The 23,870-nt window shown below is 42.8% G+C and overlaps 1 protein-coding gene across 2 annotated transcripts in view; it reads left to right on the top strand.

Annotated features, from left to right (window-relative positions):
- Positions 1-17,415, top strand: part of LPAR3 (lysophosphatidic acid receptor 3) — a 77,705-nt gene extending 60,290 nt beyond the window's left edge. For both annotated transcript variants that reach the window (XM_082688198.1, XM_082688199.1), the window contains exon 3: positions 15,603-17,415. In XM_082688198.1, coding sequence (XP_082544324.1) covers positions 15,603-15,931 — 329 coding nt within the window. In that variant the 3' untranslated portion in view covers positions 15,932-17,415. The remainder of the gene's footprint in view (positions 1-15,602) is intronic.
- The last annotated feature ends 6,455 nt before the right edge of the window (positions 17,416-23,870 follow it).

Genomic DNA, 23,870 nt, shown 5'->3' with positions numbered 1-23,870 from the left:
TTCCTTCATGATCCCCCTCAAACCCCATGTTCTCCATCAGGACTTCAGTCACCCCAACATGTGGAGATTTCTTCTCTGAGTTCCTATATTACTCCCCCATTCCATTCATTGGCTATGTGTCATTTACTGCCTTAATGGTAATTTATTTTTATGTGCATGCCCTTTCTGCCCTCCTAGTGAGCAAACACTTTAAGGGCAGGAACTATGTCTTACTTGCCCAACACTTACTGCTGAGAAAAATAAATGTGTTAACGATTACCGGAAGACACAAGAAAGGCGAAAGGACATTAGCATTTTGCATAGGAGTCCTTCAGGGGGGAAGTAGACTATGATTGGCAGCACAGATTGGAACCATGATCATCTTGCCCATAGGGGAATGTGCTGGTTGGTTAGGTAATATCGCTTTGTTAGCACAGACAGTCCTCACATTGAAGCTGGCTGCTTGCTTTCCAGGATAAAGGGATATAAACTGAGTTCAATCTAATTTTCTGTAGAAACGATGTCTTAAAAGGGAACTAATGTTCCCACCCAAGGGCCTGGAATGTTCAGGCTTTCTCTAGAGGAAATTTTAACCAATACTTGATTTTATCAACTTTGGATTAAATACTTGTATATAACGTAAAGCGAGTGTATGTATTGAAAGTATGCATGTATGTGCATATATGTGTGTCCCCGTATTATACAGGGTAAATAGAGTAAGCTATTGTATGTTTTCAGGTTTAATTGAGTTTATTTTCAAATACAAAGCTGTAAGAAATGTATGAAAAGGACTGGGGGTTCTTGAAGAACTAACCAGAGGAGAGGTGCGCCTCTAATGCTCTTTGCAGGAACTGCCAGGGCGTTAGGCCAGGCGAGACTTGCAGTTTGGGTGGAGACTCCTGGAAGTTCTTGCACACATTAGCAAGGGTCAAAAGGGTCTAACTGGTCAAGGATGAATCAATGAAACACCGTTGCAAATCAACTTGCAGTTAGCCTGGAATTGCCCATAAAGTAACCAACGATTGATGGGTGAAGTAGGCTTTTTTGAGGAACTCAAAGCCATGTATATCAGTTGTGCTCGTCACAAAGTTTACTTTGAATTCCAGCCAACCAGCTTTGTCCATTTGGGAACAAGCCATTAAATAAATTCATAAGGTGGGTCTCCCCTGGTGCCTTACACTTCCCTTGATGGCACAGAAATGTGATCAGGGCTGATTGCCTGGGAAATGTTCTGAGTGAAACCAGTGCCTGGGGATGTGTCATTCTAGTGAAAACCCAGCAGAGAGATGATTTAATTTTCTCCTGTGACACCTCTGTTTCCTCTCTGTGACATTCCAGCTTTCCTTGCTTTCCACTAAGCATCCAGTCCTGGTTGGGTGTCGGGAACCCAAGGTGACTGTGGCAGCATTTCTGCCCTTCGGGTGCTCTCAGTCTAGCTGGCCGTGGAGGGACAAGCCACTCAGGGCATCTGGTTTGACAGTAAGCCTCTGGAGAGTACCATGGAAACGTGGAATGGGGAACCTCTGACTCAGCCCGGGGTGGTGTCTGGGGAAAGCTACGAAGAGTAGGTGACAAATGAGCTGAACTTGAGAGAATAAGGAGAAGGTAACCAGGCAGTAAAGGTGACAGAGGCAAGAAGGTGAGCAAAGTGTAGGTGTCACTTCCACTTGCTTCCTTCCTTCCTCCCTTTGGCCTGCTCTCTCTTAATTACCGAGGGGTTCCGATACTCAATACCTGGCAAATCCAGTTACAATCAGAGGTTGCCTTTTGGGCTGAATCAGAACATCAGAGACCTCCCAGCCACACAGACTGACCTTGGCTGAGATCTTTTCTCCCTGGGAGCTGCATAAGGTACTTCTGGACATCCTTGGCTCCAGGGGCATTCTTTCCCCTAAGACGTTATCGCCTTCGGTCAGATTTCAGTAAAGCTGTTGCAGAACCGAGAATCTCTTTAAGTGACTTGGGTCTAGGGCTTAACTCAAAGAGCAAGCTTTTTTCTCCCATTTCCTGGTTCTCAGAGGATACCTTCATGGCAGCTCCACGTGTGTCTCACAGTGGCTGTCTTTCCTTCCATCATTACCTTGTACACATATTCTATTTATGTCCTCCAGCCTTACTTTGCTGTATACATAAGCCACCCATTTCCTCATATTTCTCCCATCAAACAGATTTGCCCAATGCAAACTAGAAATATGTTTCCAAATTTGTTCTTTTCTTGAGTAGAAACCTGACCAATAATGGTTTTCATAAGCTCCTATTAGGAGCTAATCCAATCCCATTAATGGGCAGATGAAGAAATTGGTAGAGGAGAAACAGAAAGACCCTTCAAAAAGCATAGTCTAGGGTCTGGATTTGAATAGAGATCCCTTCATTTAAGAAGCTTTTATTAAGTACCTACTGTGTGGGGGGTGCTTGGCTAAGCACTGGGTATCTCAAGTTGGATAAGATACAAAAGGGGTCTTCCTGAGGATGTCAGCCTAGCAGGGCAGCCAAATGCATGAAGAATTAGGACCAAGTGTAATAAATGGTGTGTGTGTATATGCACATGTGGGTACTCAACAGCAAATAAAACATCCTACTGGATGTATGTATGCATTGTCTTAGGAAGCACAGCTGAGGAAATAACCAACACTCTTCTCTCTGGGCAGTCAGAACTAACATTTTCTGTGTTGGACACGCCATGCATTATCTAATTAGATTCTTACAAAAATTTTGTCTGGTCAGTATCATCATGCTCATGCCATAGCTTAGAAAATGGTGGGAGGCCTAAGAAGGTGAATGGATTTGCCCATGGTCCACTCAGTATCAGCCTGATCTCCAGCCTATGCTCTTTTTACGATAACAGGGATGGCTTAAGTGGGTTTCATCCCAAGGGCAAATTCCATCTGATTGCTAGACGCTGCTTGGAGCTGTGCTATGAAGGATTCAAGGCCATATGTGGATTCAGACACAGGTAGTGTGGTGGATTAATAATGGCAGCCAGCATGGGTGGCGGGTGGGGGTGGGGTCATAGCTTTTGTGTCAAGACATAGTAGTTCCTAAACTATAGCATGCTCTTGCTGCTCTAGGTCCAACTTTCTCTAAGCCAGTCCTGCTCCTTCTAATTCCTGTTCCCTTCTTTGAGCTCTGAATCGTGTTTTGTGCCATCTGGGTGGCCAGAATCTTGTCTTCTATTCAAGCCAACTTTCCTGTGCAGTGTCCCATATTATAGCCTTTTTGAAAATTTTCAACCCCATCGAATATATCCCTTTCCCATCCCCTGAGAACCCTGCTCTGCGCCAGTGACCGTTTATGTGATAAAATATTATATTCCTATAGCTTATTATGTTTACATTTTCAGGTAGGGTGCAGCAGAAGCCTTCCTAATCCAAAAGAGTGACTCCAGCAAGAATTTCAAATCTTTGGACTAGATGGGATCTGTCTTTAAAATTTTACCCAAGGGTGCCTGGGTGGCTTAGTGGGTTAAAGCCTCTACCTTCGGCTCAGGTCATAATTTCAGGGTCCTGGGATCGAGCCCTGCATCTGGCTTTCTGCTCAGCAGGGAACTTGCTTCCCATTCTCGCTGCCTGCCTCTGCCTACATGTGATTTCTCTCCGTGTCAAATAAATAAATAAAATTAAAAAAAAATTTTACCCAACAAAGACCTGTTACTTTGCCAATACACGCAGCTGACCTCACACCTTTTCTTAGATGCTGGAGAGCCCTTGTTGTAATAGTTAGTGAGCTACTGAGGTATTATTGGTCCATACATATTATCCTTAAAGAGGAATCTGGAGGTGGAGATGGTGTTCTCTTCCTTATTCGGTTTATGATTTCCAGCTGTTGCCCGGAGTTAAACGCTAGAATTAGGTCTAAGCTGTGGTTCTAGCTGCTTATATGCCTCTCCTTTAAATTTTATCTCGTAACCCTTTGGCACTGAGATTTTCAATTTCCCAGAGCTGGCCGCAAACTTAAAACAAGTGTCTAAAACCAGTTGTTAGAGTCAAAAGACCCGACAGAAGTGACAATAGTGTTAAATGAATCATTTGTGGAATGCTTAACTGCTCATCTTCTATTTGAAGTGTCTCGGTGTTTTCTTGCTTTCTGTAGTAAAAATAAGTTAGGTTTACTAGAAGTATATATTTTCATTCCTTTCTCATATGTGACAGTCTATTTTCTGAATTATTGGATTTCTGAAACACTGTGGGTAAACGAATACGAATTTAAATGCAAACCACATCTGGAAGTGTTATTTTGAAATTATTGAACAAATTCTTCACTATCCTGAAAGCATTTCCACTTAAATATTCTGTAAGTGTGTGGCTTGTGCATTATAACACTTCTGATCATGGACAGCTTTTTACTTTAAAATTTTATTTGAAATTAAGTTTCTTTTTAAATAAGAAGGGAGCTTCCCTTGGATGAGGTTGACAACCAAATTTATGTAGAGTTGTAATTTTCTATTTTAGTAAATCAGACGGTCCTGCGGCTTACTAGGTTAGCATTATTGCCTGTGCCCTGCCACTCTTTCCTGGACTGAAAACAAAGAATAACAGAGTGAACATATTTAAAATATATCCCCTGTTTGATGAAATGAGTAGTCTATGTGCCAGAGTGTGACTGTTCTGTGTGAGTGATTGCTTTTATTGTTACAGATGTTTTATTTGTGGGGCACTCACATGTCAGGATTTTTTTTAAATTGCATGTGTGAATTTTAAACTGGTGAAAATATGGGTACAAGTCGGACTAGTGGAACAGAAAAAAAAAGTATGAGTTTTGAAGAACAGGTTTCATGTACCTTGAGGTCTTCAACTTCAAGTTCAACTTCTGCCTGTCCCCAAGAATTGTGAACTATCTTAATTACATTCCAGGGAGAGGCCCTTCTTCCAGAGGGGCTGCTATTCTTCTTTCTGATTTCCTATATATCATGGAAGTGAAGTATTAACAAGAGGATTTTTTTTTAGATATTTTGAAATCTGCCAAATAAGAGAAGAGGGCTGTTACAGATTTTCCAACATGATATTGATTAGGGACTTGGAAAGATCTTTGATTTCATTTGTCACCAATATTTTCATTTGTAATTCTGTCTTCTGAAGTGTTAGACATTCCTTAATTTGATATTTCTGATTACCTTAAATTACAGTCATTAAATATCATTTCAGCACTGTAATTGCATATTCTAGTATATGATTCACTGTGCTTTAAAAATTAACATTGAACTCGTGGTACTGGCTTTTGAGCCTAGCACTGAAACTAGTTTATTTAATTACCAGAGGAAAGCTCATTTATAGTGTAATTGGACAATTAGTGAGTCTCTTAAACAGGTACTGAAAGAACATAGTGCCTCATTAGAAGAAAACCTTATTGCTTCTTGTCAATGTAACTGACCTGTCACTTGGCAATAGAAGAAAATTAGATTTGTTATCCAAATGTAGTCATCATGGGAATATTTACTCTCAGTAGCTGGCGCAGGGTGGGTGATGGCTTAGTAAGTACTTAGTAAGGACAAATGGCCGAAGCGCCCGCCTACTGCTGATGACTCCCAAGTCAACATTTCTGTTTGGAGCTGTCAGAATGCAGAATGCCTTCTACACATCTCTTCCTTGAGGAGCCACAAGTGCTCCACTTACCTACCTGATGCCTAAAACTGAACACTGTCTCCTTCTAAATTGTCCCTCTTCTGCCTCTCTGCTTGGTCATCAGAACCATGTGCAGCCCAGTCACTCTCCCTCAGTCCCCACAGCCAGTTCTTTCAAGTCCTTCCATCTCTTCCTCCTTACCATCTGCTTGTAACCGTCGCTTCTGTCCATCCCCTCCAGCACTGCTCTTGCTATCCTTGTCATTCTCACCAGAATTTTAGCCCATCTTCACGTGAGTCTCCCTGTCTAGGCTGGTGGTTCTCACGCTCTGCTATACGAAAGCCTTCCCTAGGGTGCTAGCTCAACCTGGAGATGTCCACATTGTACTCGCATCAGTTTCTCACTCAGCAGGTCTGGGTGGGGCCCAGAAATCTGAATTTTAAAGAGCGCCCCCATCCCCCTCCGCCCCGGGGTTCTGAGGCAGATAGTGTTGAATAAGCAGAATAAGCAGACTTGGAGCTCCCTGACCACTAGTGCATCCTGAGTGCTGAAAGCTTTGCTCTAGAAGACATACATGTGTTCTGTGGTTTTCAGAGTACAGATCCTTTATGTCTTTACCTCTTCGGCTAGGTTTATTCCTAGGTATCTTACGGTTTTTGGTGCAATTGTAAATGGGATTGATTCCTTGATTTCTCTTTCTTCTGCTTCATTGTTGGTGTATAGAAATGTAGCTGACTTCTGTGCATTGATTTTATATCCTGCAACTTCACTGAATTCCTGTATAATTTCGAGCAATTTTTTGGTGAAGTCGGGTTTGTTTGTTTGTTTTTGGTTTTGTTTTTTTTTTTTTTTTTAGAGAAAATGAGAAAGAAAGCTTGAGCAAGAGGGAGGAGCAGAGGGAGAGAGGGAGAAGCAGACTGTCTACTGAGCAGAGAGCCTGATATGGGGTTTGATCCCAGGACTCCAAGATCATGACCTGAGCTGGAGGCAGATGCTTAAGCAGCTGAGCCACCCAGACACCCCTGTGGAATCTTTTGGAATTGTCTATGAAGAGTAAAAGTTTGACTTCTTTGTCAATTTGGATGCCTTTTATTTCTTTTTACTGAGGCTGGGACTTCCAGGACTATGTTAACAACATTGATGAGAGTGGACAATCTGCCATGTTCTTGGGAGAAGATATTTACAAATGACATGTCAGACATGTCAGATAAAGAGCTAGTATCCAAAATCTATAAAGAACTTACCAAACTCAACATCCAAAAGCCACAGAATCCAGTCAAGAAATGAGAAGAAGACATGAACAGATATTTTTCCAAAAATGACATACCAATGGCTAACAGACAGATGAAAACAGGCTCCACATCACTCGGCAGCAGGGAAATACAAATCAAAACCACAGTGAGACACCACCTCACACTGGTCAGAATGGCTAAAATTAACAAGTAGGAAACAACAGAGGTTGGCAAGGATGTAGAGAAAAGGGAATCCTCTTACACTGTTGCTGGGAATGCAAGCTGGTGCGGCGAGTCTGGAAAACAGTATGGAGGTTCCTCAAAAAGTTAAAAGTAGAACTACACTATGACCCAGGAGTGGCACTACTCAGTATTTATCCAAAAGATACAAACATAGTGATTCAAAGGCACACATGTACCCCAATGTTTATAGCAGCCATGTGTACAATAGCCAACATCTGGAAAGAGCCCAGATGTCCATTAACAGATGAATGGATAAAGAAGATGTGTGAGAGAGGAAGAGAGAGAGATAATGGAATCTTACTCAGCCATCAGAAAGAATGAAATCTTGCCATTTGCAATGATGTGGATGGAACTCGAGTGTATCATGCTAAGCAAAATAAGTCAGTCAGAGAAAGTTAAATACCATATGAGTTCACTCATATGTGGAATTTAAGAAACAAGACAGAGGATCATAGGGGAAGGGAAGGAAAAAGAAAATAAGATGAAAACAGAGAGGGAGGCAAACCGTAAGAGACTCTTAACTCTAGAGAACAAACAGAGTTGCTGGAGGGACATAAGTGGGGGATGGTGTACCTGGGTGAACGCCGGCCAGTGGTGTTCCAAGTGAGCCCCAGTGTTTGTACACGTGTGGAGCGGGGGTTGTGGTGTGAAGAGGAGTGAGGATTCTGCCGTCAGGGGCCTTACTCAACCCCTCCTCAGCCCCTGCTCCTTATCTCTCTCCTTACAGAATCCTGGATTTTGAACTTTTAACAAGAGATTTCCTTTGGGAAATGTTTCTCTACTTTTTAAAAAACTGATTTGAAAAATCACTGATCTATAGAAGTGGCTTGTACCTTGTTTTTTTTTTTTTACATCAGGACTCACAAGAAATAGTGTACATTTGATATCATGGCCCAGTGCACATACACCTTTTTGTGTGTAACTGAAACAAGTTTCATGAAATGTACTCTTACTATACCTGATGGGCTCTGATGTTTTCTGTTCTGTTCTATTTCATCTTTCAGAAAATTGCTGGTTGCAACCCACTAAATTGATTTCCCAGCTCACTAATGAGTTGCAATTGAGCCTGAAAAACCTCTGAACTAGCCTTTCTCAATGGGATTCTTTGATGAACCATGGAATATAGGAATATTTCTTCATCTTCCTAAGGATGCAGTATGACTCCTACCATTCTAATTGCTTGGAAGAGAAGCTAATTCATTACATACAAGGGGCACCCAAGGGCAAAGGCTATGGGGTCTGATATCTTCACAATAAATCCAGCTCTTGAGTGTTGCACACAGGGCCTTTGCTCAGAGGTACTTGGGTGTGGGTGCGTGTATGGGAGCGAGGGTGCCGTATAAAGGCAACTGGGTCTGCCCCAGGTGGTCTCTCAGACTTCATCATACATCGTCAGTCACCTCTCTGACTTCAAACCATCCTGAATTCTTTGGAATTCCTCCAGTGCCTGATGCTGTGTCTCACCTCTGCACAGCTGGGCTTAACCATCAACACTCTGCTTGCTCAACTGGCTGTCGCTTCACCTGAGAATTTTCTTGACCGTAGTCAAAATTGTCACACGTTGCATCCAGGTTCAGACCAGACGCCATTCACAACGCAGCAGCTGGCGCAGGACCTCGCCCCATGAGGCCTCTTGTGAGAACTCCTTACCTTCCACGGCCTCGTCTCTGCTGAGTGGGGGGCTCCATACTTAGTTCTGAAGATACAGACTGGTGATGAGGCACAGCCCACATGCTGAGGCAGCTTATAACAGGCCTGAGAAAGAGGACAGATGTATTAAAAACTACCTCCAGTTTAGTCCCAAGAGTTTGAGGGGGGGAGTCCAACCTGGGTTCAAATTGTGACTCTTTTTGTCGACTTCTAGACCCAAGACAAATTCTTCAGCTACTTCTACACTTCAAATCACTGTCTGTAAGACTGGGCTAATAGTAGGAGTGGCAGCCTCACTGGGCTGGGAGTTTTAAACACCCGGTGCGTGTAAGGCCCTGAGCACACTGGCTGGCCCAGAGCTTTCCGGAGAGGTGAGAGAGAGTAAGCAGGGGACATGCTCAGCGCCACGTGGCTGTTGTAGAGGGAAAGGGCCCCACGAGTTGAGAGGAAGCAATGATCACTGCGGTGGGACAACGGGAGAGGCCCGGGGGAGGAGGCAGAATTTCAGCTAAGCTTGGAAAGAAAAGTAGACCTTAGATTAGGAGGTGGGAAGGCGTTCTTGGCAGGGCAAACCAGAGAGCCAACAGAGGCCCGAAGAGGACGTGCGTGTCTTGCCCGTGGTCTAGTTGCGCTGCTGGTATTCGTACATTTGTTCATGTATGTGATGTGCTCAAACATTTTTCCAAATGGAAGCTGAAGGTACTGAGCTCTCGAGTTGCTTATTTGCTTATTTTAAAGAATTCTGCCCCCTCTCTCTTTTCCATGACTCTTTGCTAGGTCTCTACAGAGTCTACAACGTTGCTGCCAGGGTCCACTTGAATAAGCCGTTTTGAGTCAGCTTGGAAAAATGGTTCTGTAAGAACTGGCCATGTGTCATTACCAACCAGGGAGCCTTTTCATCCTACAGATTTCTGCATCCCACCGCAGAAGTTCTAACTATTGGGTCTGATGTGGAAACAGGGAATTTGTATAATTTTTTTAAATATTTTTAATTTATTGGGGCACCTGGGTGGCTCAGTCATGAAGTGTCCACCTTCAGCTCAGGTCATGATCCCAGAATCCTGGTATCGAGCCCCACATGTTGACCTTCTGGAATGGCCTGGGAAAAGTCTACGTGTCTTGTTTCTATCTGATGCCCTTTCAGGCTTTTGAGGCAGTTAGCACATCATGTCTTTCTTAAGCCCTTTCTTCTCCAAGGGGAACATACTTGATTTTTTCCACTGGTTCCCAAATGGGTAACTTGGATCCACTCCTATTTGTGAATGCCTGATTTAAAAAAAAAAAAAAAAGTGATTAAGACTTGTCATGACCTCTCTTTGAAACCTCTGCTTATTCCCAGCTGGTATGGTCTGAGCATCGAGCCTGAATACTCACAAAACATTTCCATTAGTTTTTTCTTCCAAAACTTCTTAGAACTTGATAGGGACTGACTGATCTATATTTCCCAGAATCTATCCTCTGTCCCCTTTGTAAGAAATAGGCCAATTGCCCCTCAGTTTGTTTATGGCATCCCCTGCATTTTCTAAGAATTTCTCTGAGATTACAGATTCCCAAGGCCAAAACCATTCCTAGTATGTTCTCCTAAATCTTTTTGGGGGGCTCATATCTAGCTGCCGACCTACAGTAACCTCCCCCCCCAAAAGAATGAAGTGTTAGATGAGCCTCACATCTCTGCTGAGATGTGTTTGGTGCAGGAAGTTGGCTGTTGGGTGGAGGAGTCTGGAAGGAGTATCTCTCCCAGGGTTCATGCCCCGTGTGCGGCCGTCACCTCAGACAACATGCCGCAGCTCAGGGTCTCTGGCAGCGGAGGGTGTCTGGGCTCCTCTGTCAAAGAAGATTTGCCTCTGTTGTTCTTGGAAACAGTAGAAAAGAAAGGTCCGCAGATTTTTGTTTCTTCTGACTCCTACGGCTAGCCTATATTTTTGTTGGAATTCTTTCTACCTTCTTTCCTCCCCTCCTGCCCTCCCTTCCTTCCTTCCAGACAGAAAATCTTTATGCTAGCAAACCAAAGCACGACTTAATTGTTATATATGAGCTTAATTGTTATATATGTTATGTAGGAGTATGTCAGATGGCACATACACTAGATGGGACTCTAAGAGCTCTAAGTCCCACTAAGATGGGACTCTAAGCTCTAAGCTCTAAGTGGGACTCTAAGAGAAGTGCCCTCTCCCTCCCCCATCGCTCTCTTTAGTTAACAGACTCTTTGTCCATTGCTGAGCAGGCATGCACGTGGACAGGAGCACAGCCCCTGGTGCCAGGCTGCCTGGGTTCAAATCCTGGCTCTTCCACTTATCAGCTCTATGCCTTTGACCATATTACCTCGCTTCTCTGGACTCCATCTTCCTCAGGTTTAAAAAGAGAGTAGCATTAGTATTTTATTAGGCGGTGTTCATAATATTTCTAGGGCTGACATGAAGATTAAATGGTTAATGCATATAAAATTCTTATAGCAGTGCCTGGCATATATAATCATTGCTCAAGGTAAAGTTTGTCAAGTGTTGATTGAATGAATTATTGTATGTAATGCAATGCAAAGGGAAAATATACATGAATTACTACATTGTGACAAACAAGACATCAGTTTGGAGATTTTATTTAGAGTGTTTAGGTCCCCGGACTAATCTAAACTAGAATTTTATTCTGAGGGGGAAAACAGCTTTTATGATTTAAAAACAAAATTGATTTCCATCCATGTTGTCACAAATGGCAAGATTTCATTTCTTTTGATGGCTGCATAGTATTCCATTGTGTATATATACCACATCTTCTTGATCCATTCATTTGTTGATGGACATCTAGGTTCTTTCCATAGTTTGGCTATTGTGGACATTGCTGCTATAAACATTCGGGTGCACGTGCCCCTTTGGATTACTACGTTTGTATCTTTAGGGTAAATACCCAATAGTGCAATTGCTGGGTCATAGGGCAGTTCTATTTTCAACACTTTGAGGAACCTCCATGCTGTTTTCCAGAGTGGCTGCACCAGCTTGCATTCCCACCAACAGTGGAGGAGGGTTCCCCTTTCTCCGCATCCTCGCCAGCATCTGTCATTTCCTGACTTGTTGATTTTAGCCATTCTGACTGGTGTGAGGTGATATCTCATTGTGGTTTTGATTTGTATTTCCCTGATGCCAAGTGATATGGGTGAGTGCTGTGAAGTGTGTAAACCTGGTGATTCACAGACCTGTACCCCTGGGGATAAAAATATATGTTTATAAAAAATAAAAAATTAAAAAAAAAACACAAAAAAAAACCAAAATTGATTTAAGAAACAGTTTTCAGGAAAGCATATTGGCAATTTACTTTTGTAAATGTGTATGAGTGTATGTGTATGTGTGTGTGTATGTGCAAAATAGATCATTCAAACAAAATTATAAACGACATATGTATCGTATAAAGAATAGCACTTAAAGGAATTAAAAAAAACTTTAAAGATCCCTATGTAGGGGTGCCTGGGTGGCTCAGTCTTTAAGTGTCTGCCTTCAGCTCAGGTGGTCCCAGGGTCCTGGAATCAAGCCCCACATTGGGCTCCCTGCTCAGCGGGAAGCCTGCTTCTCCCTCTCCCACTCCCCCTGCTTGTGTTCCCTCTCTTGCTGTGCCTCTCTCTGTCAAATAAATAAATAAAATCTTTTTTTTTTTTAAATGTCTATGTACCTGCCAGGCAGCATAATAGAACATTTGCAATATCTTCAGCATTGCCTATGTGGACCTGCCCTAATGACCACCCCCTAATAGAGAAACAATCGTATTATAAATTTCTTGTTAATCATCTTGCTTTTCTTTATGGTTTTTACCACATATGGATGTAATGGTAGACATCAAATTGTTTAGATTTACCTGTTTCTTAAAAAGCAATACCACAATTAACATTGAGCTTGACTGTCAGTATATTTGGATTCATTTCCAGTATCTTCTTTTGTTCTTTATTTGTCCCACTTTTCTATGTTTGACTTACCACCCCTCCTCCTTTTCTTATGTTGAGATCTTGTTTTCCTTTCCTTTGGCTCCATCCTTCCCCTTCCATTGGTTTGGAAGTTAAATACTTTATTAAATGTTGACATGCATATTTAACAAAGTATAAAGTTAATCAATATTTTTCCCTCTTTCCCATTAACACAAGGACATGAGAATTCTCCCACTGGGATTTCTTTGGAATTATGCAGTTTCACACAGAAAGGAGTCTTCACATCAAAACTGGCAGCAACAGCTTCTGATGTCTGGTTTGTTTAGTTCTTGCCTTTTGACAACATAGTAACCCTCTCTCGGGAAGAACAGAGAACAAAAGTGTTACTGTTAGGGGAAATACAGACCATTGGAGCTGGAGGGGCCTTCAAGATTACCTAAACTAGTGTTTTCCAAACTTTTTGACAAAGACCAACAGTAAGAAATAATAGTTTACGTCATAATCAATATTCACGTAAACATAGTATGTAAAACTGAAATGAAAGTTGCATGAAACAAAACTTCCCTTGGTCTGTGCAATATACTCTGAGCGATTCCATTCCATTCTTGCATTTAAAAATCCTCCAACTTAGGGCGCCTGGGTGGCTCATTGGGTTGGGGCCTCTGCCTTCGGCTCGGGTTATGATCCCAGGGTCCTAGGATCGAGCCCCACATCTGTCTCTCTGCTTGGCGGGGAGCCTGCTTCCTCCTCTCTCTCTCTCTGCCTACTTGTTATCTCTGTCAAATAAATAAATAGAATCTTAAAAAATAAAATAAAATAAAAAATAAAAATCCTCCAACTTGTCCAAACCCGTTAAATTGACCACATACCCACTAAGGTGCCCTGGCCCCAAACTGGAAAAACCCAACATGTGCCTAAAGTTCTCAGTTTGTAGTTTAGGAAGCCAAACCCCAGACAGATGACATGGGTGTCCCAGGGTTGTACAGTAAGTGAAGGATAGGACCCAATCTCTGATCTCTTATCTCCAAGTTCTTTATTCACATATGTCAGTCAGAGCAAAAATAACACAGAAAAGAGTGAAAAGGGAACTATTTATGAGCTGTAATTACTAAATGGGGAATTAAACCCTCCTGATAACTCCTAAACATCTAATTTTGGCCGATGGCTTTGACAAAGCATCTCATGACAGCCACTACTTAGGGAACCCAACTCAGTGTTGGGCACCACTCGCCATGACTTCTGACCTCTCCTAACCACCCACACAGTCGGGATTGTTATCCTTATTTTATAAATGAGGGAATAGGAGGCCGCTGGGGTGGCTTGGTTGAGCTTCTGACTTTGGCTCAGATCCTGATGGCAGGGTCCTGGGATGGAGCCCCGCGTCTGGCTCCCTGCTCAGCAGGGAATCTGCTTCCCCCTCCCCCTCTGCTCCTCCCTCACTCATGCTCAAGCTCTCTTTCTCTCTCTCTCTCAAGTGAGTAAATAAAATCTATAAAACAATAAAAAACAAGAGAACGTGTGGTCAGAAAAATACAGTGATTTGCCTCATTTGTGCACTCATAAAGTGAGGAGCTGGGCACACCTGTCTGACCCCGAGGCCCACGACATTTTATGGCCTCACACAGCCGTTTTATGGCTCTTGACTTATTAGTGTATCTCTCAGAACGAAGATAAAGCAACAAGAGGAAGACTGTGCAGGACTAATTCTAACCAGTCAGAATAAGTAGTTGGTGATGTGATTTATAGACTTGCTTGTTTATTCTGTCTCCCCGTTAGCACTTTAGCTCCTGGAGTGTATAGTCGTTGTCTCTTTTACTGTCTAGTGCAGGTTCTGACACACTGTAAGCTCACAGGGAATGTTTGTGGAATGGATAACCAGGGGCGTTTAGAAATGATAAGGACTTTGGGGGAGGAAACCATATCACAGTACCGAGACAGGTCACATACGTAGTGGCCGAGAGCACAGCCTACGGAGAAAGATTGCTGACATTCAAAATCAGATATCCTTTCCGAGCTGTTTGATGGTGAGCAAGTTACTTAACTTTCCTTGCACCTCCCTTTTCCTGGGGATGATAACAAGGCCCGCCTCACAGTGTGGTTCTACCAGTTAATAAAGGAAGGCATTCACACCAGCGCCCAGCTCATAGTAGGCATTGTGTAGAGTTGAGCTCTCGCTGATACCCAAGGTGATGGTGACAAAGTAGGGGAGTAATTGAACCTCGGGCTTCTATTTTAAGGAGAACGTGTCCGAAGCTTTAGTGGTTAGCCAAGTATGATCAGATGTCTGGGGACTCAGAAGACACTTTCCTCCATGAACAGTTGGTGCTAAAATTGTGCTAAATCAATCAATCTGCTACAAGCACATCTCTACCTCATCATGAAACAGAGAGATTTATTTCTGACAACAACCAACGAGAACAAAAAACTGAACCCAGAGCAGAGAATTAAACAGATGGCCCATGAATCTGTCAAAAAGAATACGGTGCTTACTCAGCACCAGCACAGATTTATAAAGAAGAGCATTCGAGAGCAGGGGACTTAGGAAGAGACGAGGAGAATGCCACAGTGCGGTGTGTCTTCTTGTCAGGAGAGCATTCAGAACATCTGAGTTAGAGAACAGTGGAGCATTACACTAGAGTAATGTTAGAGAACAGGAGCATATACTCCTGGCATCGGGCCTTGGTTTTCTCATCCGCAAAGCAGGGATGATGACCACAGCAGCCTCCTAGTGTGCTTCGGAGAGCTGATGGAGAAAAGGTCTGTGGAGTGCTTAGTAAGCGGGAGGTAACTGTGACCCCCTCGGGACAAGCCCTGGGTAAGCAGCTAAGGAGTTGATATAGAACGTGGCGGACAGTCAAGGGGGTGCCTGGCTGTTGGTGTCTAATAAGCCCAGGTCTCCAGCCCTCAGAGGAAGGGTGGAAGTTTGCTTTGCATTTATCAAAACAGATCCTTAAGGTCCCTTGGTGCCATTGACTGAAAGCTGGGCCAGAAGAAACCTCAGTAAGTAGCCCGCTTCCTTTTGTCTCCCCGCAGGGGCCTTTGTCGTGTGCTGGACCCCAGGCCTGGTGGTTCTGCTGCTTGATGGCCTGAACTGCACGCAGTGTGGTGTGCAACACGTCAAAAGGTGGTTCCTGCTGCTGGCGCTGCTGAACTCCGTCATGAACCCCATCATCTACTCCTACAAGGACGAGGACATGTACAGCACCATGAAGAAGATGATCTGCTGCTTCTCTCAGGAGAGGAACCTGGACAGACGTCCCTCCCGCCTCCCCTCCACCATCCTCAGCAGGAGCGACACGGGCAGCCAGTATAAGGAAGACAGTAGCAGCCAAGGCACGGTTTGCAACAAGAACAATTCCTAAGCTGTGGGTGTCCCCATGCCCACAAGGGCCTCCTCTGGGAGAGGAGCTGTGAAGAATGGCTGCCTGTCTCTAACAACACCCACCCACCTACAGTGTTATTTCAGGTCTCAACCACTGGTGGATTTTTTTGAAAAATTATTTTACATAGTTTCAAAGCATGGGCAGCAAAGAGGGGACACGATGCACTTGGAGAAAATGCACAAAAGAGGGAAGACAGTGCAGTGGAACCCTCAGTGATGTCCTTGGAACCGCTCAGAGCACCATTTCAGGCCCTGCCGCCATCTTGTAGCCATTCTCTTTGTGTTTTAAAAGGATGTTGTTGATAGAGGGCTTAAGCCAAGATAAATAATAATGTTACTTGAGCCACTTGATGTAGCTGCTTGGAAAGCCTATGTAGTTCTTTCTGCATGCATTTAAAATTTTGAAAACGCTTCATCTATGATATTTGTTTCCTCAAAGAAACCATGGCCCATAGCTCGGTGTTCAGTGGGGATCTCAGAGTCACAAATCAGTAAGGGCGCCAGATTAGACTTGATTTTTAACTAAAAGAACATTCTGAGGAAGAAGATTTAGTTACTAACAAAAAAAGGTAAATGTTAGAAACTTTTCTTGAAGCAGGAAAAAAGGCCTTGATGTGGTCATCTAAGTGTGCATGGGTGTGTGTGCACACACTTGTATGTTTAAACATTTCTAATTTGTATTTAAAGACCTCAAGGACAGTAATGGTGAAAGAAAGTCACTGGCCATTGAGACTGTTCAGTCTAGGACTTTAGCTGTAAAAATGACCTTTGTGTTCTAAAAGAAAAGAGAAAGAGGTGATTCATTGGCAAATAGACGTGCAGACATACAGCAGGGTGAAAGGTGATATTGATAAATGGGCTGAATTCCATTCATATAGAATAAAATATGAAGTTGACTTAAGCCTTTATCTTCGTTACCTTTAAACCACTGATGGCTTGTCAGACTTAGTATGTGGAATAATTTTCTTGTTTCATATTTTGCCCACACTTACCAACATATATTTCTGGTATTTGTCTTACTTATGAACTGGATTTTGATCTGTGCTCAATTTTAAAATTTTCTCCTTCAAAGAACTAAGTAAGCAACATGAAAAGCTAGTCAGTTAAAAAAAAAAAAAGTGTCATACACATAGGCTGCTGACCAAAGTTTTTTATATACAGAATTTAGAATATATTCAGATTTTAAAATAAGAATAACTTCAAGGCAGTTATAGTATTTATGTAGTTTGCAAAAGAAGTTTACATTTTTTTTGCTATTGTGATGTAACATTTACGTGCAAGAACTACTTGGAATAAAAGGATTTGAGAAGTTGAGCTTTTTCGATGTAATAGCCTAAAATAGAGAGTATTATGATTTGAAGGTGTAGATTTCACAAACTCCATGTAGTAAGTGGGTCTATCTGAAGCTTATATCAAAGCTACCAATAAAATAAAATAAAATAAAATAATTCGTTCTCTCTTGTTGAGGCGCATTATTGCTTTGGGTATTTTCTAAGTAAAAATACAGTCTGTGGTGACTATAACACACATTTCTATTGCAGAAGAAAAATCAGATTTGCCCTGAAGTACATACCCTCAGTGTTTTGTGGAAGCATTTTGAATTTACAGCTGACCAAAGGGTGGAGGATTGAAATTGAATTCTAGTCCCTGAATAGCTACTAAGGGATCTTTAAAGGTTTTATTTTGAAGAAAGCACCATTTTTAGGACTCTGCAGCAGAATGTCATATTCAGAATAGTGTCTGGAGGAGATCCAAGTGTGGAAATTCGTGATGGAAATATATAGCCTTTGTTTTTATGTGCACACACATACCTCCGAGATGGTGCAAGAGTCGAGAAGTTGTGTGCCTTTGGAAATGACAAGTGGCAACAAAGCTCACCCAGAGCGTGGCGAGCCCATCTCTTAGTTGGAGAAAAAAAAATGAAGAAAGAACATATTTCCTCAAATCCTGGGACCCCACGCTTACCCGCAAGTCATTGAGAGGATGGTTCTAAAAATTCAGCCTAGACCTGTTCAGACCAATCCTTGACACAAAGCATGGGCTACTCCCTGGCCAAACAAGATTTAATTTTTTTAGATTTGTAGCAGTGCCCAACGTGTTCTCATATATCTGTGTTGGTGAAGTTTGGTTCTTTGTGAGGATTGCCTACTTGGAAAGAAAGAATTTGCAGAAATAAGTTGTTGAAGATATTTGGTGAAATTTGTTTTAAAGTGAATGGTAGACTTTGGGCCATAATGTGACCTTCAGAACACTAAGTACTGAAATAATTATGGCCCACATTTGTGTAATTCCAAATGCAAACAATACTAAACCATAGAATAAATGTAAGCCTCTAACAGAGCTCTACTTGCCCTCACCATCACCCCTTTGATGCTTTTTAAAATAAATACTGACAATCAAAATTTAGAAATTTTACTGCCCTTGTTTTACTGGGCTCGCTAAGCACATGCATAGCCTGTGGTCCAGTGGGCCAGGATCCAGGACTGGGTGACGTCAGCAACATTAGTACCAGGTGGCGGGGGGGGGGGGGAGGGGAGAGACATGGGAGCAGGTGGTCCAGCTCTGTTCATCTGCTGATGCCACCCTTCAAACTATAGGACATGCCATGTCCCGGGTCTGTAGACTCATTTCATGAGGTTGGAAGTGTTTTGTGCGTATTAGCTCATTAATCCTTTAATCATTTGGGGCGGGGGAGAAGAATACTTAGCCCTCTTTTAATTAACTGAATAGCCATAATGAAGGTAAGCCTGTGGAGACACCCGTGAAGGTGACTTGGTGACAACCTCAAGCCCTATTAGAACCTGGAGTAAAAATAACCAAAGTGTTATTCTACACAATTATCTATCTCACTGTGTACTAAAAAAAATTTAAAACTTGCAAGCACAGATCTGACTCCTGGGATACCTCCCAAAGGATTCTCTCCCCTTGGTGGACTAGTAAGTATAATACTAAATTGGAAAGCCCTAGGGCTCTTTCCAGTTTATACAGCCTTTCAGACATAGGTGCAGGGGTTAGAATCACTTGAAGAAATGAAAAAATTGTAAAGTAAGGGAAGCTACATTTTGTGTGTATGATGCTCTCTTGAACACATAACTTAATTTAACATACTCATCATTTAAGATCTGTTTTTTTTTTTAAAGATTTTATTTATTTATTTGACAGAGAGAAATCACAAGTAGATGAAGAGGCAGGCAGAGAGAGAGGAAGGGAAGCAGGCTCCCTGCTGAGCAGAGAGCCCGATACGGGACTCGATCCCAGGACCCTGAGATCATGACCTGAGCCGAAGGCAGTGGCTTAACCCACTGAGCCACCCAGGCGCCCCAAGATCTGTTTTCACCGAAGAATAATGTTGGATGGAAGATGCTGTTGCTGTGGGGGTTGGGTTTGGGGGGTCCTAAGGCTGTATTCTATTTTTACATCACTCTCCCTGGTACTTTTCAGAGTGTGTTCCCTCCAAAATTAACAGATGGTCAACTATCAATGCTAATGATTAAGACTGCAGAGTGTTTTATCATCTCTAACTTCTGAGCTAAAGGTTTGTAAGGCAAATGGCAGTACAGTGGTCACCAGAATCACATGTGGAGGTTCCAACGGACATCAGTAAGAACGTGGGTCACAACTGGGCTGTGGATACAATGCAGTACCCTTGCATCCCAGTCCACAAACATGGTTTGCAATTCCCTGGGTCAGCTGGCCTTGGAATGCACAGTGCTTGCCAGCTTTGTCAGGAGTTGCAGTTTTGTATAGCAAAACTTTACAAAATTTTTCTATATCAGCCTCTTCAAGTTTGAACAATTAAAATTTCCATAAACCATCTGTATTGTATTTGTTACTGAGATTAGAGCCTAGCACATTCTGTATTAGACGGTTATATCAAAAAAGTGGGGGAGGGAAGAGGCTGCCTGTCACAAGCCCAGGTTACATGTTTGTGCATATTAGAAAATGCTAGACCTTCCTCAAGATACTCAGCTTGCATCTATTGGAAAATCATCTATACTAATTCTGTTAGAAATTTATTACTATGTATCAAAAAACTGTACTAATATATAAGCATGTCCACAATATGATTGGCATACTTAAGAGTTGTTCATTTCACCACTCATACAAATGTCCATGACCATCATCTTAAAGAAAGCAGTAGATTGCAGGCGCCTGGGTGACTCAGTGGGTTAAGCCTCTGCCTTCAGCTCAGGTCATGATCTTGGGTTTCTGGGATTGAGCCCCACATTGGGCTCTCTGCTCAGTGGGGAGCCTGCTTCTCCCTCTCTCTCCACCTGCCTCTCTGCCTACTTGTGATCTCTCTGTCTGTCAAATAAATAAATAAAATCTTAAAAAAAAAATAACAATAGTAGATTGAAATTCAGAATACCAGGATTCCAATTTTTGTTCTGCTCTAAACAATGAAACTCTAGGTATGATTGCTGGCCTACTAAATGAGGAGGTTAAATGAGAGGCTTAAATGATCTATAAAAACATCTTTAGCTACAAAATCCTGTGATTCTATATATCGCCTCCCATATATGAATCATGTAAAGAACGCTAGCTAAGTCTTTGGATTCTTGCGATTTCACTCCTTGTGGACATTTGAAAGAGAAGGAGCTCTATGTTTGCTTATTACAATGATTCTCAAGCTTGGGGCACCTGGATGGCTCAGTCGGTTAAGCATCAGCCTTCAGCTCAGGTCATGATGTCAGGGTCCTGGAATTGAGCTCCATGTTCGGCTTCCTGCTCAGCAGGGAGCCTGTTTCTTCTCCCTCTGCCCCTACCCCCACTTGTGCACTCTCTCTCTCTCTCAAATAAATCTTTAAAAAATGGTTATTGGGCTTTAGTGTACACTAGAATCACCCAGGGAGACTGTCTAAAATCTATGAGGGCCTCCGGGGTGGCCCAATCTGTTACGCATCTGACTGTTGATTTTGGCTCAGGTTGTGATCTCAGGGTCTTGGGATCGAGCCCTACATCCAGCTCCCCACTCAGTGGAGAGTCCATTTGAGATTCTATCTCTCCTTCTCCCTCTGTCCTCCCCCCATGCACATGCTCTCTCTCTCTTTCTCTCTCTCTCTCAAAATCTTAAAAAAAAAAATCTGTGAGATTAAGGTAGATGTAAAATGTGTAGTTATAAATCCATCACCAATACAGGAGAAAGGATTTCTGGAGTAAAATTAAATTGCTCATCAAAATAGAGAACCTAAGAGACCTGACGGCCTGCTTATCTGTACTAAAGTGAACTTAAATGTGAAACATGTAAACCACTGATTGCTCCAATTTAAATAGAAACCCACACATTTATTTTGACATTTACCAAAATCTTTGAACATTCCCTAGGTGCTAGGGAACAAATAAAAAGTCCTATCCAGGGGCGCCTGGGTGGCTCAGATGGTTAGGTGTCTGCCTTCGGCTTAGATATGGTCCCAGGGTACTGGGATCTAGCCCCACATTGGGCTCCCTGCTTGGCAAGGACCCTGCTTCTCCCTCTCTCCACTATCCACCCTGCTTGTGCTCTCTTGCTCTCTCTGTCAAATAAATAAATAAAATCTTTAAAAAAAAAAAAAAAGTCCTACCCTTAGGGGTGTCTGGGTAGCTCAGTTGGTTGAGCCTCTGACTCTTGGTTTTGGATCTAGGTCATGATCTCAGCATTGTGAGATCAAGCCCCATGTTGGGTTCCACACTAAGCATGCAATCTGCTTGAGATTCTCTCTCCCTCTCACTCCCCCTCTGCTCCTCCACCCCCTGGGCGCTCTCTCTCTCTCTCTCTCTCTTTTTCAAGTAAATAAATAAAATCTTTTTTTAAAAGTCCTGCCCTTAGAAGAATTAACAAAATCATAAATCAAATACAGGTATATATAGATAACCCAAGGGACATAGAGTGAAAAGGAGCTGAAGATACTAAAGAGGGACAGGAATAGATGTAGCCATCCTCCAGGTATCACTTTGGAACATTGGTTATACTGGGGGTATGTTTTTTAGATCTGTCCTCTGTGGTGTAATTCTTGATATAGAATTCTTAAGACCTGACAGAAGAAAAGGAAATCACATAAAGGGGTGACTTTTTGGGTTAAAATTAGTTTACAGTTTATGGGTTAGGGATCTGTACTGGTAATCTAAATTAGATTTGTGTTTCTCTTAGGTAAAAGCCTGATCACAGGTTTATATAAATTTGGAGATGGGACACATCAACCAGGCTTCAGTTGGGAAAACAGAAACCATTCTGGGTACTTGAAGCAAGAAAGTATTTAAAATAGGCAACTAGGCACTTATAAAACAGTTGGCAAAGTTAGAAGAGCAAAGGTAAGGGAAGCCCATAACCAGTTTTCAAGGTTTACAGCTAACTTTCTGGGATATGTTGCCACACTGGTCAGGATCTTTTGGAAACTGCCTCCTGAGGCAGTTAATTTGTGAAAGGACATCCAGAGACCAATACAAAATCCCACATCCATTGCTAGAGGAAGAATATGGCTTCAGCTTCCCCTCTGCCTTCCTCTTCTCTCATAACTGTCTGGCACTGACAGCATCAGGACTGGGATATTTGCTGGCTTTGTGTTCTGGGAAATATGGTTTCCATGCTTCCAGCCTTTCAGATTCAGGGGCGATAGAAAAGATGAGCAATGCAGCAATACAGCTGATGGCAAACAGCCAATCCAGCACATGAAGAAAGGAAAAAGGGAGAGGGGACTTCTTGGCTTCTAAGAATTTCCCCTTTCTGAAATATGTGTGTGCGTGTTTTAACTGAGGGTAGAAGGTATAGTTAGTTCTGCAATAAGGGGTGAAAATTCTCTAAAAAATAATGTGTTGGTACATTTAATTTACAGGTTCCACATTTTGGTATATGTAATTTCCGAAGGCTGAATTGGAATAAGACAAGAAAGAACATAAAAGCCGAGTTCACTTATTATTGGCTATTCATTATCCAAACCTATAATATCAAAGTTAAGATTAAAGCATGAGAAATAAAATATTTTTATCACATACAACCGTGACAAAAATAGCTTATTCAATCTTTCCTTCAGGTTCAGATAGTCAAAGCGGATCTTGAAACAATTAGGAATGAGCCAACATAGATGTAAAACTCACATTTGCCAGAGTCAAGATGGTGGAGAAGTAGCAGGCTGAGACTACTTCAGGTAGCAGGAGATCAGCTAGATAGCTTATCTAAAGATTGCAAACACCTAAAATCCAACGGGAGATCGAAGAGAAGAAGAACAATTCTAGAAACAGAAAATCAACAACTTTCTGAAAGGTAGGACTGGCGGAGACGTGCATCCAAAGCGATGGGAAGATAGACTGTGGGGAGAGGGGTCGGCTCCCGGCAATCGGAGGAGCAGCAGAGCACAAAATCAGGACTTTTAAAAGTCTGTTCTGCTGAGGGACGTAGCTCCAGAGGCTAAACTGGGGTGAAGCCCACGCGGGGTCAGCGTGGCCTCAGGTCCTGCAGGGTCACAGAAGGATCGGGGGTGTCTGAGTGTCGCAGATCTTGCAGGTATTAGAACAGGGAAGCCGGCTACAGAAACAGAGCTGAGGGGTGAGCTCTCAGCTCGGGGTTACCTTGAACTGGTCACAGGCTCGGTGAGCTCAGAGTGCAGCCAGAGTCCAGGGAGACGGGAGTAATTGGGCGCTATTCTCTGAGGGCACACTGAGGAGTGGGGCCCCGGGCTCTCGGCTCCTCCAGGCCAGAGACTGGGAGGCCGCCATTTTCATTCCCCTCCTCTGGAACTCTATGGAAAGCGCTCAGGGAACAAAAGCTCCCGAAAGCAAACCCGAGCAGATTACTCAGCCTGGCCCCTGGTAAGGGCAGTGCAATTCTGCCTGGGGCAAAGACACTTGAGAATCACTACACAAGGTCCCTCCCCCAGAAGATCAACAAGAAATCCAGCCAGGACCAAGATCACCTACCAAGTACTGCAGTTTCAATACCAAGGAAT

This window comes from Mustela nivalis, assembly GCF_964662115.1.
Source record: "Mustela nivalis genome assembly, chromosome: 10".
In the NCBI taxonomy this organism is placed as follows: domain Eukaryota; kingdom Metazoa; phylum Chordata; class Mammalia; order Carnivora; family Mustelidae; genus Mustela; species Mustela nivalis.
Note: the sequence above shows the minus strand (reverse complement) of the source record. Positions and strands in the feature narration are given on the sequence as shown.